Raw genomic sequence first — 22893 nt, 5'->3', positions numbered from 1 at the left:
TTAGCTCGCTTTTATGACGTCGGCAGACGGTATCCAGGCTGACCTACCGGCCGGCAGACTCGGCGTACTTCACGTCCACACAAGAAAATACAAACAGCCATGCCACCAGAAAGGATGCTTTCTAGATTCGAGATACGACAGCATGCATCTGTGCTACAAGTGGATCTTTCGGCAGCGACACTGCCTGCGGCAACGCCGGCCGACGACCTGCGCGCTGGTCCCAGACTGCCCTAGTCGTCGCTAGGCCTAGCTGCTTTCGATATCGACTCCGCAGCTGAGGGAGCTTCGGGACTGGCCAGCGCTCAGAAACGTGCTCCGCTCGGTACCCCTTTACTGTGAACTCGTCCCATAATAAAAGATATGCTCGATTTCCACGACTTCTTCAGCAACAGAGCTAGCAGACGGCAGGCGAACCGCACCAGGTAGCAGCAGCACAAAACCGGCTATGGGATGAAATTTGCTTGCATCGCAGTCATCACTTCTACCAGGAACTCGGTATTTGCCAACGATCGTCACAAACGATGCATTTTTGATATTCATATATCCCAGGGTTTGCTATGAACGTGAACAAACAATACTATCGCGTTCTTCAGATGCCGGCGTTCGGCACGAAGACTGGCGCAGGCCGCCCGGCTCCAAGGAGTGCGCCCTATGTCATCACGACGCTGCCGCTCTCCGCGCTCGCATTGGCTGCCGCTTCCCGTCGTTGTTGCCGCGAGCGGCCCGCCGTTGACATCTAGCAGGCCGGACGCAGGCAACGAGCTGCAATCGGACGTTGCGACGCTGTTCGCAACGGCGCGCCGCAAACCGAGCGAGTGGCGGTTAGCAGCAAACGCGGCTCGCTGGTGCGTCGACTGCGCTCGCGCGGCTGTGCCCCGCTCATCGTACGTCACTGTATTTTGGTATGACGTCACTAAAACTTTATTTTTCTACACCCCTTGTGACGTCATGGTTGATGGCGCTAGCGAATGGGTCTAGGTCGTGAGAGTGAGCATTTAGGTAATCTTTGGAACCGAATTAAAATATTTTTTAAACGTTTGTTGCGTCCAACGCCTGGCAGTGACTGCCCTTGCATACATAGGAATCCCATAGCAGGCTTTTTATAGCTTCAAAATTTGGTGTCTCCACCCCTTTAATGTACACCTCAACTGTATTTATCGCTAACTTCCTAATACAACAAAAATTCAAGTAATTAATTAACCATTATTTCCTTGAACTGTTTCAACATGTGACAAAAGCAAGCATACCAGATGTGCAATTCTGATATGCAAAGGATGTGCAAACAGCTTGATAAAAAATGTGCTAGGTAAGAAAAGTGCAGCGCGACTTGCTTTCATTCGAAATGCCTCGATGCTGTCTATGGATACGTTTATAATTTAGAACAGCTTTCGCCAAACAGGCATGAACTGCGGGCACAGTCTTTGCCAAAAGTAACTCCGCAACGGGGGTTTGCTTCTCGACCATATAGTGGAAGCCCCCGTGGCACACCTGAGGGCCAAAAGACTTGTTGATGAAAAGGACTCTCCATTACTTAGATTTGCTACTCAAGAGGCACCACAAGTGATTCCTTGCACGAAAATGAATCTGACTGCTGCGAGGCCTCTGCAGCCTATGGAAAAGGGTGTACTTTAAGAAATTTGGATCATGTCTGATGCCACACATGAATGAATGACGTCACCTTTTCTGTATTTCACTGACACCAAGTACAAATGAACATATAGCTTTACTTTTAAAGGTAAAATCTACAGTTTTAATTTAAGGGCAAATTTTACAGGGCAACTGATAAACACACAGGACTGCCCTGTCGCGCATGTCTGTTTTTCGTTCGCACTATTCAGTTTACCTCTTAACGGTATCAGGCAACTAGCCCGTAAACACGATTGATTGGGTGCTGCTTTGCATTTATGCAACAGTACTACAAACGAGCAGTTGGTCAAACGTATGAGGATCTTTAAACCCCAAGAGAAAAACTGCAAACTGTAAAAAAGTGAGAGAAGAAAGTTAGTTCACTTAAGTGAATTAAGCCGCCTGTTTAGGCTTTCCTTGAGAAGATGAATTGGGCAGCCTAGGTAACAATATGTTTTCCTTCAGATTCAGCTACCCTTTTAACATCATCTAGTAATGTAGCAGTAATGAAACTGAGTAATGCAAACCTCAGCTCCACCAGTCTGAGCCATAGTAAGGAGGATATATTTACAAGAGGTGCATGGGATAGCCATCACAATAAGGGCATTTTCGGAAATCACGAGCTTGGATGAGGAGCTTGTATTTGAGCTTGCATTCCTAAGAAAAGGGAACCTACTGGTGATGGGAGTGTATGCAGTTTGAGATGGTAATTTAACCCTTTTAGATGCTGTCTACAGGCAATTTAACAGTATATAAAAAGGGGCGAGGCAAACTCTTTAGAGCACCACTGCGTTCATCACTGCTGCAGTAGAAGGCAATAAGGCCAGCACTGGGAAGCACCTTTTCCAGGTTCCTATGCTCGTGCATTTTTCCCTGGATCTGCATTCATGTATGATGCACTGGTGCTTTGAACACAGTGGTCATACTCTCCTGAGCTATCTCCGAGTGTGGCTAGCGGTGCTTAATGTCCCAAATTATGAAAAACATCACAGTGGAGGCTTTTAGTTGAATTTTGACCACCTGGCGTTCTTGAGTGTGCACTAGCATCACACAATAGGGCCTCTTGTACATCGCATCCATCGAAATGCTGCCGCCATGATCGTAATTGAACCATTGTCCACTACAAATGTGAAATTCCCTGCAAACGAGTTTGCAGAATTTTCGTTAAAAATATATTTAAGTGTGATATCATTGTTTCAGACAAATTTTACAACTTTCATATTAGAAATAGCGGTTTTGTGGCGACAAGTTGTCACAACAGAAATATTTTTCAGAACATTAAGATTGGTAGTACTTTTGCTCTTTTTATGCACATGGTTTGTGGCCGCAGCAATATTGACAGCGAAAAGCTGTTCTCGAGTTGGCTCCCGGAGCAGACAACAGAAATACATTGCAGCTGGAATAATGCCACTGCACAGGAACGCAGCTGCGATATAACACCGTATCCTCCACTATCGTGACGCCACAATGTGCTTAACCACAGGCCCCTAGAATCATAGCTTCGCAACAGGTGGCGAGCAACAGATTAGGTGTGTGGTGGCCCTAAACCAGGGCGAATATTTCAACCTTTTATGCCCGCATCGACATATTCAAGCAGATTTTGTTCCAACCACTACATACTTTTTCTCCTCTTTGCAGAGTGTCTAAGGTTCTGAAAAGATGTGACGTGACAACATAACTGGAACAACAGTTCCGTGCATACATGACCTCCTTACTTCTTTTGTAACCACCCATTAGTGCCAAATTACGCTGCAGGTCTCGATCAGACGAGCAAATGGTAGTACATTTTATCTCATGACAGAGTATGACTGTCTTCTTTTCCAACTCCACTATATCTCAAGCAGTTAGTTTGATACAGTGAAACAGAACTAAGTGACAGAACACATTTTCAAGAGCTGCTTTTCTTTTTCTTTGAGTGTTTAGTATTCTGTCCATATGAACCACTGCACTGCATCACAACACATACCAATATTTGCTACTGCAAGGGTTTGCGTTGTCAGCTTAGGTTTGTCGTTAGGGGGCTTTGGAAAGAGCCACTGTTTCACGTGAGCGTAAACGAACGAAAGCCATAGCTTTTTTTTCTTTACTTACCCAATTCGTGCATTATCCATGCTATTACAGTTTGTATAAATAAATAAAGTAAACGCCACAAAATGAGTAGATTCACAGCACAAAACGCATGCCATTAGCCACAACGTATCAGACCGAGCACTGAAAGTCAATTTCAACCAATCTAGGCTGCGAAAATGACATCAACATCACAAAATATTCTTTCCGGGCTCATTTTCTAAGCGTCTTCGTGGTGAACCTCACTTCGCCGCGACAACACAGGAGACATTAAAACACGCAAAACACTATATTGAAGAACGCTGGCGAGCAGGTCTGATGGCCTTTTAAAGCACAGGATCGCATCACTACGCAAATATAACCAAATAAGCACTCAAGAACAATGAAACATTTAGGGTAGAATCAGCACAAGGGTGGGCCCTAACAAGCGTTCGTAGCGTAGGTTCACTAGGCTGAACACGGATGTGCTTGGCTAGGCTAAGGCTAGTTTGGTAAAAATTTTATTTTATTACTACCAAGATATTTCACGCTTCACTGCAACAAACTCCAGTTTTTAGTTGACAGTTTATAATTATATTATGAGAGTGAACTTTATTTTGAAGAATGTAAAGGTTTAGTCACGAAGTAAAAATAGGTGGTGTCCAACTTTAACGAGCCGTAAGGCATGCTGGGTAGTCCGACTTCCGGGTCTTATGGAAAAGCGAGCGTGTGCGGCGCAGTACTAAAAGTGCAGCATAACGAAGCGATATTTCGTGTCTTGATGGCTCAGAAAACCCCTACAGGACCGCCAGAAAGGTCAGTAAGCGCCTTAAGAATATTACGTCCAAATTTACTGTAGCATATTCGTGACTAAACAGTGATAAAGCTGTGGAAGTGCGAGCGTTAGAGCATGCACGTCGTCTGTTCTCGTTGCAGTTTACGTTGCTTTGTCACTCGCTAGAACGTTTTCATGTTGTTCTTTGTGCGGCTGTTACATGTAGCTGTGAACTGCATTACAGCGCACCTTTTCTGGAGGCATCGCGCTTCAAGGAACTTAAGTACTGGGATTGCCGTCAGCTGTGGCCGCGCGTTACGTACGACAATATTGTCGCATACTTCGTGGACAAGAAAGGCTGCGACGGCGAGGAGCTGAAGGCGTACAAGTCGCTGGAAGGCTATCTTTATGTACAAGCAGGTAAGTGCGCTTTTTCTTTCTAACAAATTAGCTTTCGTTGGATGTTAATTGCGAGGATTTCTTGCCCTAAGTAACTCGTGTCTCATCATCTGCAGGCAAGGTGCACACAATTTTAGTGGCCGTCCCGAAACTGGGCCATGTGATTCTGAACGGTGCAGTGAGCCCCTCCCAAAGATCTGGGTTTTCGTACCAGTGCTGGGTGGCATGTACAACGAATGGAGAAATTGAAGATGCATTTTGCACATGCATGGCAGGGTAAGTGCGACTTCACAGCGTGTACAAGATGCATGATCTTTATTTTTCAGTACAGTTTAGCCCGCCCATCTGATTTCATTTATTTTATAGAGTATCTAAATTGTCAAAAATAAATATAGCTTGATAGCGGTTGAATTTTAGTTTGGCTGCTGCGCAGAGGAACAGTGACAAGTATGCTGTTTTTAGCATGGCTGTACTCTGTTTTGTACAACATGCATGAATTATGCCCCGGAAATCATGCACCTGCACCCAGTGTGATGAAAGGCTGTATTAATTTGCATCAAGGCATTGCTGAAATAGCTTTGTTGGCAGAATAAGGGTGAAAAGGCACACACACATTTGTTGGTATTTCAGTCTTTGTCACAGAAGCCACTCAGAAATTTTGCTGTATGTTCTTCAGGCACGCAAAGGAGAGTTCCTCTGGTACAAATAAAGAACAATTCACAGGTAGCTGAAGAGTTTCTAGACTGCCTGAGATGAGCAGCATGAGATTTTATAGGCTTCAGAATCTCCCTTTAGCAGCAAACACATTGCTTAAGCCCCTAGAAGGAACATCAATCCAGATCATGTTGCTGGCATTATACTTACAGGGACACAGAAAATAAAAATACCTTGCATACAAACAGTTCCCTCTAAGCAGCGCTTGAAGGGAACTCTGTTGTGTATTTTTGGCAGCTGCTGGCTGCCTGGCAGTCTCGGTGTAGCTTTTTAAGATGCAAGTTAAACATCTATGGAGATTAGCTGCGCAGTAAGGCCAGGTTTCAATACCTAGATCACTTGAAAATTACGCAAGTGTCCTTCTTAAGGCATCATTGGAGCACTCTAGGCAGGTGTGTGATCGGCCCTACAACTTGGAAAACAAAGTGGTAGCTCCAGAAGTATTCAGAGTAGTTTTTGCGCCAAGACTATGAAACTTGAAAATGTTGACTAGAAGCTATTTTGGGTGGATTGGCATTGACAAAGAATGAGCAATACAAGCATCTCAAAGAATTCAAATTGGAGCTAGGTGGCTCGTTATGGGCACTTTATGAAATCCACAACTCATACACACACTCCTCTCAATAGCAGGTTGCCCCTAATGCCATAAACAACACACAGGTATGGATGATAACTATGTGCTGATGGCTCGCAGCCCTTGTTGCGGTGACCGAAGTGGGAGCAACACACTTCATCCTGGACGCACCGACGACGTGTGTCTGCCATGAACAACTGGACCAGAGCAGTAGCTGGTGGTGTCCATGCGTCATTTTGGCCTTGAATGGGAGACAGTGAAGACCACTGGCAGCCTTGTGCCACCGACTACAACACCACATCAACTGCTTTTTATAGCCCTTGCTTGTGCTGAATTTATGCTACCACTGCAATAAACAGGCACCATTTCACTTGCAAACACCTCACTCAGAGTCCCTAATGTTCTCCATGGAAAAATTCTACAATGAAATCCGGCCAAGCCACACACTTGATAACAGTCTGAACTTAACATGCACGCTATAACAAGCCGCACTTTCCTACCGCTTCTGTCTTCAGCTTTACACAAGTCAAAAGCACAGATTATCCATAAGTCACACACTGCTTAAAACAAAAATGAAGAATTATATCTATATGCAAGCTTCAAAAGAACAGTCATAATTTGCAATGTACCACTAACATTTTAGGTTGGAGACCAGGTTTTATGAAGTGCCCACAAACTGTTGTATGGAGAAGGAACTGCACACCATGCGGCAAGTATTGAAACTTACTCGACAAAAATGTGCAAGCAGCTGTGGTGCACACATTGTGACAACTGCATAGTCATGCGATATCAAACGGAACTCTCGAGATTCCTCTTGTAAGGCAGTCGCCGAAGGCTAATGTCATCCAATCTGCATTCACTGAATAAAGAGGAGATGATGCCACCAACTCCAGGCGAAACTCTTCTTGTACAACATGTCACCTTCAGCGGCAAGCAACCTCATGGGTTAAAGAATTTCATTAACTTCTTCTACGTCACTGACCTGAGGCACAGTGGACAAACAAGAAGCAGCAGACACGTTACAGAACTAACTGCAACTCTTTTAGTGCCTTCTCAGTGAAGGTCATGTCCTCGGATGGTTTCCAGATAAACCTGCTTTCTGAACTTTAGCATATTGGGATAGTATGTTGTGGAGTGAACATTAGGTGCGCGAGTCTCAGGATAGAAGTGGAAGTAAACAACTTGCAAGCACTACCTGTGGCAGTTACTGCAACATGCATGAAACTTACCAAGCATAATCATGCACTGAAACATGCATCAGAGTCTGCACAGCTCTAGGATGTAATATGCCTCTGGTGTGCAACTGCCACAGATGTGAAGGTTAACTGCCATACTTGATTTCTGAACAGTGCATGTTTAGTTCAGGTTCGCCATCTGCAACAATGCTCATGGTGCTAACAGCGCCATCATGGTGCTCACAGCTATTCATTTAGAGTGTGTGGTGCGCCTTGCCAAGGTGCCTCAGTGGTTACGGCGCTCAACTACTGAACCCAAGGATGCGGGTTCAACCCCAGCTGCTTTTTGATGGAGGCAAAACGCAAGGTGCACGTGTACCGTCGATGTTGGCGCACATTAAAGCATTCCAGCTAGCCGAAATTTCCGGAGATGTCTACTACGGCGTCCCTCATACACTCAGTCTCTTTGGGATGTTAAACCATAAACTAAACTAGAATGTGTGGTGCGAATCTTGCTTCCACTCAAGACAGGGGCGGGCCTGCAGCCACTGTGCTGCTGTGTGCTTTGTATTGGAGGCGTGGTCAAAGGAGAACAAGCAGCCCACCAGGGCACCTACGGATGTCCGATGCCAGTGGTTGGTGCCTCGGCTGAAAAAGGTAAAAATACATGCATGTATAAATATTCAGAAATGTGCAGCATTTGCATCGCTTGTGCCTAGACGAAAGCACTGCACTTGGCATTATTATCTTAATGCTAAGCCTGTTAAATGACACAGGTGGAGCCGAAGCTTGCTGCTCATCTTCGGTACAGGCACCACAAGAGGCACGAAAAGCCAGGTACCAACCCAAAGCACGAAGAAGAGCAAGCAAAAGCAGACTCTGCTGTTGACGTAGGCAATTTTATTGCAGAACTGCGAAAGGCAAGTTAATCGAGTTTATCTGCTTGTGGGAAACCCTCGTGAAAGTAGTGTTCCACACAAGCTGTCTGTGTACTTCTGCAGCATTTTTGGAGAGAATATGGTAAGACAGCCTAATGTTCAAGACGTTGAAATGGGAATTCCTATTATAGAGTACAGGGCATAGACATCTTGATGCACTTTTTCTGCTAAATGCAAGAGCTTGGTCTGAGCTTGTTTCAGCATTTCCTATGGATTTCAGTTTACCATCCTTCTCTTCCATATCATGTGTTCCCTGAGAAAATCTTGACAAGCTAAACTATTCCTTGAATGTTTATATAAGTGTCAGGTTTTATATAGCCACTTTAAAACAAGCTGTACTGTTGCATTACCACTACTAACCAGCTTTCTACCCCTACAGACTGCGTCTTCGAAACCACTCAGCCGCTCATCTCTCATCGCCGAACCATTCAGTTTTTTTGTGGCTCACCCACGTTCGGGATTTGTGTTAATCATTCTACAAACATTTCACTTCGCAGGTTGCTCCAACAGCAAGGTACTTCACTCTTGTTGATGAGAAAGAAAATGGGTGCAACGAGGCCAACCAGAGTGAAGTAGAAGAGCAAGATGCAGAGTTTGAGATTACAGTTAACAGACCACTCTGCGAGTTCAAACCTTTGAACCCAGAGGTAGACAAAAATTACCAAGCAGCTATCAGAAATCTTAAAATCACCATGCCCACAGCTTTACAGATTGAAGTGGCTACGAAAGAACAGAGAAAGAGCGCTTTGTGGTGCCTCCATCGCAAAGGAAGAATTACTGCTTCCATTTTTAAAGAGGTATGCCGCTCTAAACAGGTGAAGTGCACTTCACTTATCAATAGATTACTGCATCCAACAGAGATTTTCAGCCCAGCTATCCAGTACGGCATTGAATTTGAGCTGCTGGCAAAGGAACGAGCCCTCAATCCGTATAAAATGCAGCATATAGATGCTAGGCTAGAAGAGTGTGGACTCATGATACCACCTGAGTACCCATATCTTGGATGTAGCCCAGATGGGGTCTTTCAGTGTGAGTGCCACGCACCATCACTTCTTGAAGTTAAATGTTTGTGCAGTCTTAGAGATGTGGACCCAGAGGACCTTATCACAGAAGGGCAAGCTAAAGTAGACTTCTGTTTGGATGCTGCAGGCACTGTGAAAGTGACTCACAAATACTATTGCCAGATTCAGGCACAGTTGCATTTCAATCTTTTAAAGTGTAGTCTGTGCTACCTTTATCTGCACATAGATAAGGGAGGCATTTTGATTAAGGTGGAAAAAGAAGCGAGCTTCATGGATACGCACATCCAGGCTCTCGAAAGCTTTTTTGGCAAAATTATTCCACCCAGGCTACGCAGTTTCTAGCAGCCAGATGAATGTACAAATCTAAGCAAATGAACGCTTACATTTTGCTGCCAGGGATGGGGCCATGTTTGTCAGCCCACAAATAATAGTGAGGTAATCCTCGAACTTTGGAACGAGATTGTAGGCTACAGTTCCCTGCAGCATCTTCCATTTCTTGAGGTGGCCAATGGCCCTCTCAACGATGATTCTTGACGAGGACACACGCCTGGACTTAACGACCTCCATTTCCAGGAGCTGCTGTTTTCCTTTCGTGAAGGCGGGTGTGATGAGGTGCACTCCTCTAACAAAAAACTCTTCGTGAAGGAGGAAACCCCTGTCAGCCAGCACCTGGTCACCATCTCCAAGAATGTCCAGTAGACCTTTAAAGTGAAAATGTGAAACTAACTTCATTTAAGTACTACACCAATTCAAAAGCATGCACTTCATCACACTTCAGCTTTAGATGAAAGTATTTATTTGTAATAGAATTGTAATGTATTAATTGTAAATAATTGTAAATAATTGTAAATTGTAATTTATTTGTACTACGATACTCAGCTCGTAAGCAATCTTGAATGCAAAGGCTCTACTTTGGAGGATTGATTTTGTTCCGCCTCATCTGAATTTCCGCTCATCTCATCCGCCTCATCTGAAGTTTATGTGCTTTATGAATAAAGGTGAACGACTGCAACTATTCAAAGTGGGGCTTTTCATAACGCTAAAATTAAAACATGAAGAGTGAAAAGAAGCAATAAACAAACTTACCACTTTCTAATGTGATCTGCTTGTCTGTCACTCTCCCTCCATACACAGGGGACACAAACATAACTGCACCATGTGGGTTCACACATACGAGGAACTTTAGTGTGCAGTCCTGCTTGTAGTTAGTCCACACTTCCTGCTGTGTGTTGAGGTTGAATGGTCTGTAAGCAAAAAAAAAGTTTCAGTATTGGGCGTGAAAATCCGTTTCTATACAGTGCTGAAGAAATATACCAGAGCTTATAATGCAGACATACCTTGACACTGCAACTTCTGTGCAGTCGATGATGCACCGCAGCTTCGGGAAAAAGTTCCTGTCCTTCGCAGTCAGCCATGACTGGGCAACAGCTGGGTCAGGGAATTTAATTAATTCCTTGCACAAAGCCTTCATGGGCTCCACCCAAACCTTCAAAATGGCAGTCACTGTGGTACGGGACACAAAAAAACGGTACGCCAGGTCCTTTACAGAAAAACCTTGCCTCAGATGCATCAGGAACAAAAACAACTGCGTTCCCTGTGGCAATGCAGTATGGTTAGAAGGCAGGCCTGCTGCGACAAACGACAGGAGTGTAAAAAAAATTGCTTTGGGCAGACCTGGAAAGATAGAAGAAAACGACTTTCAGTGAACTGTACTACATCCTGGTAACAGCTGGAAGCCGCAATGAGAGTTGTGTTTCCACATAATATTCTGGCCTAAGAGCACCACTATATCGTATGGCTGAATGAATAGGGGCTCATTTTACACCAATCCAAGTTGTCACAATGGAATGCAGAAAGAGGCGTTATATTAGAGGAAGGAGCCACACACATACCAGTGTAAAATGCAACTTTGGCTTCAGTCATTGCAGCCACATCTGCATCCCTGGCCTTTTGCTGCCTTAGCCGCCTGTTCGCTTTGCTCAGGTCACACACTTTTCGTCTCAGCTTCTCGCATTCAGTGCCCAGTTGGCTGCAGCTGATACAGACAGCAGCCTCTGTCTGAGTTCCTAAAATTGAAGAGAATATCATTATGTAAATCAAAGCACTAACTAGAAAATATCCAACAGGTGTGAGAAACATAGAAGCTTTCAAAGCTGTCAAAAGAATAGTTCATATGTGGGTGCTCTAACTCGGATGATTTCAACATGACAAAAAGGAAACAACCATTTTCAATTAAGATCTCGACAACAAAATGAGATTCACTTAAAATTTTAACTAGCACCCATTACACTAACTTGTTGCTGCAAATAAGTGCATGGCTGCTTGCCTGCATCGGCCAGCCTTCCTCCAGCATCACAGTCAGCCTCGAAGTCCGCGAGCGTGGCGCCTGATGCGTCTGCCTCGTCTGGCAGTGTCACAGAGCCACCGCCTGCAGCCGACTCCGCAGCGCTTGCTGTTGCCGTTCCTACAGCTGCCGGCAGTGGTGGCACACGCTGATATCGGACCTCAGCTACGTGAGCGTACCGCTGATGACTGAGGGAAAAAGAAAAATATTTCAATGCTATAACATCTCTAAACGCTGAAGGAACAAGAAGGCATTCGTACGAACCTTTTCAGGATGCGAAATGACCGAGCGCTGCTGTTGTCGTCATATGAAAACAGCTGCGGCACATAATCAATGTCGTCTGGGTCAGCACTTGGTGCTCCTGAAGGAAAAAGAAGAGCAAAACCCACTCAAGCCGACTGCATTTTTTACGCAAGGGTCTCAAACATGTACCACTGACGAAATGCTCGGAGCAAAGCCGAGAGTTGTCGGTGGGCATCCACAGTTTGCCGTCAGCAGTCTGCCGGCGGATAGCAACGGCCCACTGTTTTCGTCGCTCTCTGTCCCATGGCACTCTAAACATCTTGTAGCCTGCTTTGCCAGAGTTGCTGCAGTTTAGGGCAGCGCAACACACCATTTTCTCGGTGCTGTGGACGTCTAAAATAAAAAAAATATGCTCGAAAGCTCACGTTCACAGGCAAAACCAATGCAAACACCGCGACAGAGAAGACCCGGAAGTCAGAAATCACGTGACGAAACCTCGCCGTGACGCAATGTCCGCCATAAGTTGGACACCACCTATAGAAGCTCGCTTGGCTCAACCGCTGGCTCAACGCAGTCACTAGATGCACCAAAGTTGGCAACACTGACACATTTTTTTAATGCGTTTTACTTTTGCGTTCCCCGCGTTTTCGTCGACGAAAGCATGCGAAAGACGCCAAAGCGAGCGCTGCCTTGACATTGCTACGTTACGGTCAAACGTGAGAGGTGAGTGACTCCTTTCATTTTCATTGTGATGCCGTGATAAGCGAAACAAACGGAGCTATACGTTTCTCTTCGCCCGAAATAAGGATAGGCTAAGGTCGCGAAAAATGAAGCTGAGTAGACGGCCGCCACACGACGTAGGAGACCGACAGAGGAGAAGAAGGATTGCCGAGACTGTTCGGGACTGTCTTGAAGACATATTGGCGAAGTCACCTCATGGTTCTATTGAAGAATCATCGCAACGCAACAGTGACAGAGGACACAGCACGTCACAGGCCAGTCATCGCGGAGAACACTCCGCCAGCAGTTCTGACTCCGAAGTAACGGAAATTTTGTTGCCGGACTCAGGTGAAGAATTCTTCGTTAGTGCTGAGGCGGCTGAAGTGAATCTGTCGGATAGAGAAATATACGATGATTGTGGCGAAGCAAGGGAGCATTTGGGACCACTGAAAGGCAATATTAAAGGAGTACATGATGCGTCAGAGGCCAGTCAAAGCGGAGAACACTCTGCGAGCAACTTTGACTCGAGGGCAGGCTCAAGGGGAGAGGAAATCACCCTGTCAAGCGAGCTAGCTAGGTGGGCCTGTGAAACCAAAGCATGTGCGTCACATGTCAGCATGCTGCTCAAAATACTGAAGAAGTACCACCCTGAGCTGCCTTGCGACTCCAGAACATTGATGATGACACCGAGACATTGCAACATGATAAGCATGGGGGCCTCTAGTGCTTACTATTATTTCGCTATTGAATCGAAACTAAAACAAATGATGAGCACAGGAGTCATCACTGGGGATTCTATTTCACTTTTAATCAACATTGATGGCTTGCCATTAGCAAAAAGGTCAAGTAAGCAATTCTGGTCCATTTTGGCATCTGTTGCTGAAAGTTGTGGCCGTGAGCCTTTCGTTGTAGCTCTATTTGTTGGTGACACAAAGCCAGAAAGCTTACATGCTTATTTAGCAGACTTCATTGCCGAGATTAATACTTTGCTGGCAGATGGCGTTACGGAAAATGGCAAGAGATGTACTGTTCAGTTGTGTGCATTTATTTGTGACGCACCAGCAAGGGCATTTTTGAAGTGCATAAAGGGGCATGGGGATACTTCAGCTGTGAAAAATGTGTTCAAGAAGGAACTTTCTCTGAAAGCTACAGGAAAGTTATTCTTCCAGAAGTTGACTGTCAGTTGCGAACTGACGAGGCATTTCGAAACCAAGACCAAGAAGAGCACCATCGTGGACAGTCTCCTTTGGTAGACTTTGAATTTGGCATGGTCAGTGGATTTCCCCTTGACTACATGCATTTAGTGTGCCTGGGAGTTATTAGGAAGCTCTTACACTACTGGGTGCAGGGACGGCCTCATAGATCTAAGCTTTCTTCACGCATGCAGACTGATGTTTCAGAAATGCTCATGGCACATCAGATGCACACCCCTCAAGAAATGGTCCGGAAGCCTCGAAGTCTTTCTGAAATTGACAGATGGAACGCAACTGAGCTACGCAACTTCCTTTTCTACTTTGGCCCCGTGGTTCTGAAAGGTCACCTGAAGAGACCTTACTACAAGCATTTTCTGAAGCTAAGCATCGCAGTGTCTGTTCTCTCAAGCCGAAGATTTTGCCAGACAAAGTTGCGATTCGCTGAAAAGCTGCTAAGAGAGTTGTCATTGATGCAGGTCGTCTATATGGTGAAGGTGTGTATGTATACAATGTACACTCCCTGATCCACCTTCCTGCTGACGTCCACAAGTTCGGGCACCTTGATTCGTTTTCTGCATTCCGCTTTGAGAGCTTCTTGGGTCAGCTGAAACGAGCTTTGCGATCTTTGAACCGACCACTACAGCAAGTTGTTAAACGATTGAATGACGTGATCAGGCTGGCATGTCTTCCAAGGCAGCAAGTAATCCACAAGCATTGCCAGAAAAACCACATGATTCAGGGCCGATGCCACCAGAATTTCAGGGAGAGCAGTTCCTTAAAATGGTGTTTCATAACATGGTTGTGGAAATCAATATCCCCGATCCGTGTCTTCTGATGGATGATGGGAATGTCATAATAGCTACGAACATTATGTTAGATGATGGAGACATAAACATCTGTGGCCAGTTCTACAAGCAGCTGGCAAACTTCCATACAGGTGTTGCAAACACGGCCGAACTGTGCATCTACAAGGCTTCTGAATTTTCATCTGCGAATGCTGTGTGGAGTGCCCAACAAATTAGGTCAAAATGCTGCCGCTTTCCTTGTGGAAGTGGGTTTGTAATAATACCGCTTCTGCATACGGGATAATTCAAGCCCTAAGTATGTTCTTATCAAACTGGTGATTGGAAAGCTGGCTTGCACAATCATATGGTACCATCACCTGCAGAAATTGAAGGCTTCTCAGATTTCCACTGCTAGTATTGATGAGGTCAAATTAAAATTTTGTTTGATAAATGAAGTTGTGTAATAACTTTTTCAGTTGAACCTGCTATTACTGATGCTACTTCTTTTATCACTTTGAATCTGCATTACTGCCAGGGGAGTGCCAGGAAATTCCTAGTGCGATGGCGTAAAGCAGGGTTTCGGGATGGGGCGATGGGGAGAAGTTTTAGGGGAAGCAAGGTGCTTCAATGGGATGAATTCAGCGCAAGAACAAGATGAGGAACACAAGAAGACATATAGTGAGCGCTTGTGAATGCAATATGTGTCTTGTGCCCCTTGTCTGATTTTCGCACTGAATTCATCCCATTATACTGCGTAAACTGGCCTGCAGCATGCTCTCTTGAAGGTGCAAAGATGGAACCAGCAAAAGCTGACACAGGACATGAAATAGGAGGTACAACACCTGTGGTGCCTCCTATTTCTTGTCCTGCATCTTGGGGCCACCTAGTGTGCATTATTAACCTGCTAGCCTAGAAATTTATGCTCCCTTGGAGGTGCTTGCACACTGTTTTTCATTACACAGATATATAAAGTCAAATCAACAAATGCAGCGACGAGAGGTTAACATATTCGATTACCAAAAAATCAGTGTTCATAATGAAGTAAATCCTCTCCAAATTTTTGTCATCAGGGAAATTTCTGGAGTGTTGACTGTTATCCTTTTGTATTTAAAAACCTTTAATTTTTATGCATTTCCTTCTACAAAAAAATGTGGAGACGTAAGATCTTTCCTAATTATTTCAACTTTAACTTTCTAGATGTTTTCAGAGGTGCACTTTCTACACTCTGATGAAGTAGCTGTGGTCCGCTCACAACGGTTTCAAAACGGTAAAGTCTACTGGCCACCATGCAAGAGCACAGCTAAAGTTACTACAGCCATCAAAAACCGAATTGAACCCAATGATGACTGGGAGCAGTTCATGGGCAGGGTGTTGTCTACCACAGGTAAGAGGAATGCTAATTATCACAACTCAGTCCTGAATGTGGCACTGTTGCAATTCACAATTCTGATTCTAATCTCTTAGTTTTTATCACAGAGGCATTTATCTGGTGAAATAAATACATAGAGGATTAATTTTGATGCTTGTGTTAATGGTGTTGAAGCTTTCACGATCAAAATATAGCGTAAAGTTATAGTACAGGATATATATACTTTTCACTGCTAATGCTTATCTGCCGTCACCTGTCTGGTGATGGCCTTGTGGCACTGTGTTCATGTGCAGGTTGGTGGCTGTCAGTAGCACTAAGCATGTAGGTGGATAGTATATGCTGTTAGTACTTTCCGCTCAGAGTCCAGTTATGGCACATATGCAGTGGTACAAAAGGAAGAAACTTTGTTCTTGGTTTTGGAAAGTTATGACTGCAACCAATACAAACAAACTAGAGCAAATACAGCAAAAGCCAGTTATGTTTTCTTTTAACTCCTGTGGTTGTACTTCTGTTAGCTCTTAAAATGCAGTAGATTATCCCCAGTGACTGAGTGCAGTTGTGTCTATCAAATGTATTTCTTTTTTTTTCCACAATTGCACTCCATAATTTTGCCTGCTTCCACACTCGTGGAAGCAGCGATTACATTGGAGTTTTTTCATGCTTCACGTAGACGTGCAAGTACACGTTGATGTCACAGTCCTCATTCGGCTCTTGAAATTGAAACCGAAACAGGATGAGAAAGAAATGAGATTATAAATAATTTAGCGGTCATTGGAGAATTCCACATGGTAATCCGTGTATAATAATGCCTTACGCTTCATTAAAAACAAGAAAACATGCTCCCAAAAGTTGGGTGTCTATACTCCTTTAAATGCTTTCTCTGAAAAAAATTAAGAAATAACCTTTACAATGAGATTGTTTACCATACTTCCCTATTGTCTGAAAAATGCCCGCAAACGTTTTATGAATTGTGAATTTTTGAGTATTTATTATATGTGTATGTATTTCGACGCATTCCTTCCCTGCAATGATCTTGCGCTAGAGCGAAATTTCTATAATAAGAGCAATAAGTTGGAACATTGAGAGAAGAAAAGGCGCAGCTTCCGACGATTCCACTATTATCTTAGCCATTTTTAAGAGCAGCATCATTACCATTATAACTGCCAACAAAATGCTATGTTATCTTGAGACATGAGACTGCAAGCTGTAGGCAAACTTGTGGCTTATGAAAGCTGTTATTATCACTGTCTGAAATGACACAGTATGCCGACATTTCAGCGGCGGCTAAAAGCATTAAGAGGTCTTACCTCATTATGAAGGTAATCTTGAATCTGTGCTGGCTACCAACACCTTTGTTTAGATGTTCCCTTGGCAATTTTTTTTATTGACAAGTTCCAGTAAACTACAGACCCTCAAACTGTGGCTTACGTTATGAACATAGTCTGTGCCAGGTTTATTGCCCAATAGTGCGTGTCACAAATTTCTTTGTGGTTGAAGATTCCTTATAGCCGGTAGCATCTGTTATAGCCTAGGTTCAGCTTCAAGACACTTTGATCATTGCTGGTTTTGTGTTGACCTCTTACAGACAGTTATGAAGTTGCCAGGAAAAGGTCAGCAAGGGCAGAGGAGTGGTCTGACCTCACATCGGACTGCGAAGTGCCTAGCAAGAGAATTCGAAAGCCAGCCTCCAAGGCCCATGCGAGACTACATGAGTGAAAATAGCGGTACAAGCAGTGATGAAGGTTAAAATGACTATGCAGAATTTATTTCGGAACCTCCACGGCCGCCTATTAACATGAAAGGCCTGGCTCACCCATCTGGTGCACAGGAGAGAGATGCTTGCAAGTAGATACTTCTTTTGTTCACTGGCTTTTGGAGTAATTACAGAAGGTGCAGTGTTGGGAGCGACGGTCTCAAAGCGTATTAGAGAACAAAATTTCAAGTTTGAACCTTGTGTTTTTATATTTTAAGTAAACTGATGCAGGTCTGACAGCTATGGTTATTATTGAAAATTTAAGCCTGATTCAAGGTAGAATGCATGGTGTAAACTCTCCACACAGCTGTATACCTCTTGTAAAGGGGAAAAAAAATTGGAGGGGACATTTAAACTCTGCCATAAAAGTATGACGTAATACATTTAATGGTCAATGCCCATATATGCAGAATTGGTTATTCTGGACTTAGCATTCATAGATCCCTGGGAGTCCCCATATCATTCCGGTGCAGTGATACAGTGGTTAATCAGTATGCCACTGCCCTATGATGGCAGGTGCTGCCAGTGGGGTTTGTGCGACCGATTTGCTCTTCCCAAGCAACCTCTTTCGACCTGTCATTAAATGCCACAGTGTGCAGTTTGCACAGTCCAGTGGGCAGGTTGTGGTGACACAAGGTTACATGACCTAGCTAACCCACCTATTTCCAGAGAAGGGGAATGAGGGGCTCGTTACAAATATGAAAGAAGCCAACAGCCACAGAAACCAAGGGGCACAGGGGATTTTTTTTTAAATTAATTTATTTATTTTGTGGTGTTGATCAATTTAGAATAGTACTGAACATGTCATCGCTTAGAGCTAATTGATTAGAAAAGCAGAAGAAAAAACAACCACTGCCGCCGGTGGGATCCGAACCCACGACCTCTGAATTACGCGTCCGGTGCTCTACCTCTGAGCTACGGCGACGGCTGTCAAATCTTCTGCTTTCGGGGGTATTTATGTTTACAAGTAACCTAACCTTGAGAGTGTTCATCAGCGCCACCCACGTTCATAAGCGGCGGACGTAGAACGTCCTGAGTAACCGCAGGTAGTGACGTAGAACGTCATCGAACGGAGAGGGTGGAAGCTGCGTGAGAACCCTCTTATGCTTCCTATGGAGTCAAGGCTGCCAGAACCGAGGCCCTCGCTAAGCAATTAAGCACACAAGAGAAGGGGAATGAGGGGCTCGTTACAAATATGAAAGAAGCCAACAGCCACAGAAACCAAGGGGCACAGGGGATTTTTTTAAAAATTAATTTATTGATTTTGTGGTGTTGATCAATTTAGAATAGTACTGAACATGTCATCGCTTAAAGCTAATTGATTAGAAAAGCAGAAGAAAAAACAACCACTGCCGCCGGTGGGATCCGAACCCACGACCTCCGAATTACGCGTCCGGTGCTCTACCTCTGAGCTACGGCGACGGCTGTCAAATCTTCTGCTTTCGGGGGTATTTATGTTTACAAGTAACCTAACCTTGAGAGTGTTCATCAGCGCCACCCACGTTCATAAGCGGCGGACGTAGAACGTCCTGAGTAACCGCAGGTAGTGACGTAGAACGTCATCGAACGGAGAGGGTGGAAGCTGCGTGAGAACCCTCTTATGCTTCCTATGGAGTCAAGGCTGCCAGAACCGAGGCCCTCGCTAAGCAATTAAGCACACAAGAGAAGGGGAATGAGGGGCTCGTTACAAATATGAAAGAAGCCAACAGCCACAGAAACCAAGGGGCACAGGGGATTTTTTTTTTAAATTAATTTATTGATTTTGTGGTGTTGATCAATTTAGAATAGTACTGAACATGTCATCGCTTAAAGCTAATTGATTAGAAAAGCAGAAGAAAAAACAACCACTGCCGCCGGTGGGATCCGAACCCACGACCTCCGAATTACGCGTCCGGTGCTCTACCTCTGAGCTACGGCGACGGCTGTCAAATCTTCTGCTTTCGGGGGTATTTATGTTTACAAGTAACCTAACCTTGAGAGTGTTCATCAGCGCCACCCACGTTCATAAGCGGCGGACGTAGAACGTCCTGAGTAACCGCAGGTAGTGACGTAGAACGTCATCGAACGGAGAGGGTGGAAGCTGCGTGAGAACCCTCTTATGCTTCCTATGGAGTCAAGGCTGCCAGAACCGAGGCCCTCGCTAAGCAATTAAGCACACAAGAGAAGGGGAATGAGGGGCTCGTTACAAATATGAAAGAAGCCAACAGCCACAGAAACCAAGGGGCACAGGGGATTTTTTTTTAAATTAATTTATTGATTTTGTGGTGTTGATCAATTTAGAATAGTACTGAACATGTCATCGCTTAAAGCTAATTGATTAGAAAAGCAGAAGAAAAAACAACCACTGCCGCCGGTGGGATCCGAACCCACGACCTCCGAATTACGCGTCCGGTGCTCTACCTCTGAGCTACGGCGACGGCTGTCAAATCTTCTGCTTTCGGGGGTATTTATGTTTACAAGTAACCTAACCTTGAGAGTGTTCATCAGCGCCACCCACGTTCATAAGCGGCGGACGTAGAACGTCCTGAGTAACCGCAGGTAGTGACGTAGAACGTCATCGAACGGAGAGGGTGGAAGCTGCGTGAGAACCCTCTTATGCTTCCTATGGAGTCAAGGCTGCCAGAACCGAGGCCCTCGCTAAGCAATTAAGCACACAAGAGAAGGGGAATGAGGGGCTCGTTACAAATATGAAAGAAGCCAACAGCCACAGAAACCAAGGGGCACAGGGGATTTTTTTTTTAAATTAATTTATTGATTTTGTGGTGTTGATCAATTTAGAATAGTACTGAACATGTCATCGCTTAAAGCTAATTGATTAGAAAAGCAGAAGAAAAAACAACCACTGCCGCCGGTGGGATCCGAACCCACGACCTCCGAATTACGCGTCCGGTGCTCTACCTCTGAGCTACGGCGACGGCTGTCAAATCTTCTGCTTTCGGGGGTATTTATGTTTACAAGTAACCTAACCTTGAGAGTGTTCATCAGCGCCACCCACGTTCATAAGCGGCGGACGTAGAACGTCCTGAGTAACCGCAGGTAGTGACGTAGAACGTCATCGAACGGAGAGGGTGGAAGCTGCGTGAGAACCCTCTTATGCTTCCTATGGAGTCAAGGCTGCCAGAACCGAGGCCCTCGCTAAGCAATTAAGCACACAAGAGAAGGGGAATGAGGGGCTCGTTACAAATATGAAAGAAGCCAACAGCCACAGAAACCAAGGGGCACAGGGGATTTTTTTTTAAATTAATTTATTGATTTTGTGGTGTTGATCAATTTAGAATAGTACTGAACATGTCATCGCTTAAAGCTAATTGATTAGAAAAGCAGAAGAAAAAACAACCACTGCCGCCGGTGGGATCCGAACCCACGACCTCCGAATTACGCGTCCGGTGCTCTACCTCTGAGCTACGGCGACGGCTGTCAAATCTTCTGCTTTCGGGGGTATTTATGTTTACAAGTAACCTAACCTTGAGAGTGTTCATCAGCGCCACCCACGTTCATAAGCGGCGGACGTAGAACGTCCTGAGTAACCGCAGGTAGTGACGTAGAACGTCATCGAACGGAGAGGGTGGAAGCTGCGTGAGAACCCTCTTATGCTTCCTATGGAGTCAAGGCTGCCAGAACCGAGGCCCTCGCTAAGCAATTAAGCACACAAGAGAAGGGGAATGAGGGGCTCGTTACAAATATGAAAGAAGCCAACAGCCACAGAAACCAAGGGGCACAGGGGATTTTTTTTTTTAATTAATTTATTGATTTTGTGGTGTTGATCAATTTAGAATAGTACTGAACATGTCATCGCTTAAAGCTAATTGATTAGAAAAGCAGAAGAAAAAACAACCACTGCCGCCGGTGGGATCCGAACCCACGACCTCCGAATTACGCGTCCGGTGCTCTACCTCTGAGCTACGGCGACGGCTGTCAAATCTTCTGCTTTCGGGGGTATTTATGTTTACAAGTAACCTAACCTTGAGAGTGTTCATCAGCGCCACCCACGTTCATAAGCGGCGGACGTAGAACGTCCTGAGTAACAGCAGGTAGTGACGTAGAACGTCATCGAACGGAGAGGGTGGAAGCTGCGTGAGAACCCTCTTATGCTTCCTATGGAGTCAAGGCTGCCAGAACCGAGGCCCTCGCTAAGCAATTAAGCACACAAGAGAAGGGGAATGAGGGGCTCGTTACAAATATGAAAGAAGCCAAGTCAGAGGTAGAGCACCGGACGCGTAATTCGGAGGTCGTGGGTTCGGATCCCACCGGCGGCAGTGGTTGTTTTTTCTTCTGCTTTTCTAATCAATTAGCTTTAAGCGATGACATGTTCAGTACTATTCTAAATTGATCAACACCACAAAATAAATAAATTAATTTAAAAAAAAAAATCCCCTGTGCCCCTTGGTTTCTGTGGCTGTTGGCTTCTTTCATATTTGTAACGAGCCCCTCATTCCCCTTCTCTTGTGTGCTTAATTGCTTAGCGAGGGCCTCGGTTCTGGCAGCCTTGACTCCATAGGAAGCATAAGAGGGTTCTCACGCAGCTTCCACCCTCTCCGTTCGATGACGTTCTACGTCACTACCTGCGGTTACTCAGGACGTTCTACGTCCGCCGCTTATGAACGTGGGTGGCGCTGATGAACACTCTCAAGGTTAGGTTACTTGTAAACATAAATACCCCCGAAAGCAGAAGATTTGACAGCCGTCGCCGTAGCTCAGAGGTAGAGCACCGGACGCGTAATTCGGAGGTCGTGGGTTCGGATCCCACCGGCGGCAGTGGTTGTTTTTTCTTCTGCTTTTCTAATCAATTAGCTTTAAGCGGTGACATGTTCAGTACTATTCTAAATTGATCAACACCACAAAAGAAATAAATTAATTTAAAGAAAAAATCCCCTGTGCCCCTTGGTTTCTGTGGCTGTTGGCTTCTTTCACCTATTTCCAGGTTGCTTTTCTGGGGATTTTTCGCTGCGGATCAACAATGCCGACCCTGGATATTCTGTGGCACAAGTTCCTTAATGCTATCGCGTTAAAAAAGATTCCGTGCAGAATCTATTCACCTTGTAGTCAGCAGGAAACCACAATTAGAAGGTTAAGCTGAGAATAGCATTGCCAAATTGCAAGATTGGGATAGGGATAAAGCAATATTATTAACCAGGTTAGCAGGAAATTTTTGACGGTGTGTTGTTTTATTATAGCTTTTTTTTTCTCTGAAGTGTAATATTTAGGCCAGAAAATGAT

General features: G+C 44.8%; 3 protein-coding genes and 1 pseudogene across 3 annotated transcripts; 3 read left to right on the top strand and 1 right to left on the bottom strand.

Annotated features, from left to right (window-relative positions):
* Nucleotides 1-4358: 4358 nt before the first annotated feature.
* On the top strand, nucleotides 4359-7296 carry LOC149333932 (uncharacterized). The gene is made up of 4 exons (XM_089556142.1): nucleotides 4359-4488; nucleotides 4692-4867; nucleotides 4963-5122; nucleotides 6255-7296. The coding sequence occupies exons 1-4, from the start codon at nucleotides 4454-4456 to the stop codon at nucleotides 6325-6327; spliced, it is 444 nt and encodes a 147-aa protein (XP_089412268.1). The 5' UTR covers nucleotides 4359-4453; the 3' UTR covers nucleotides 6328-7296.
* A 626-nt stretch (nucleotides 7297-7922) lies between these two features.
* LOC149333930 (uncharacterized) lies at nucleotides 7923-11314 on the bottom strand. The gene is made up of 5 exons (XM_089557819.1): nucleotides 11162-11314; nucleotides 10607-10943; nucleotides 10356-10513; nucleotides 9653-9970; nucleotides 7923-7957 (listed from the first exon to the last, which is right to left on the bottom strand). Exons 1-5 carry the CDS (start codon nucleotides 11190-11192, stop codon nucleotides 7923-7925), a joined length of 879 nt encoding a protein of 292 aa, XP_089413945.1. The 5' UTR covers nucleotides 11193-11314.
* LOC149333931 (uncharacterized) lies at nucleotides 8721-10025 on the top strand (the record flags this gene model as incomplete). Its single annotated transcript, XM_089555824.1, has 1 exon — nucleotides 8721-10025. A coding segment is annotated over one exon (891 nt), but the record flags the coding sequence as incomplete, so codon positions are not given.
* Nucleotides 11315-12683: 1369 nt separating the features above from the next.
* LOC149333929 (uncharacterized) lies at nucleotides 12684-14858 on the top strand (annotated as a pseudogene).
* The last annotated feature ends 8035 nt before the right edge of the window (nucleotides 14859-22893 follow it).

The sequence above is a fragment of the Amblyomma mixtum genome, chromosome 8 (genome assembly GCF_055824585.1).
Source record: "Amblyomma mixtum isolate Tamu chromosome 8, ASM5582458v1, whole genome shotgun sequence".
Classification (NCBI taxonomy): Eukaryota; Metazoa; Arthropoda; class Arachnida; order Ixodida; family Ixodidae; genus Amblyomma; species Amblyomma mixtum.
Note: the sequence above shows the minus strand (reverse complement) of the source record. Positions and strands in the feature narration are given on the sequence as shown.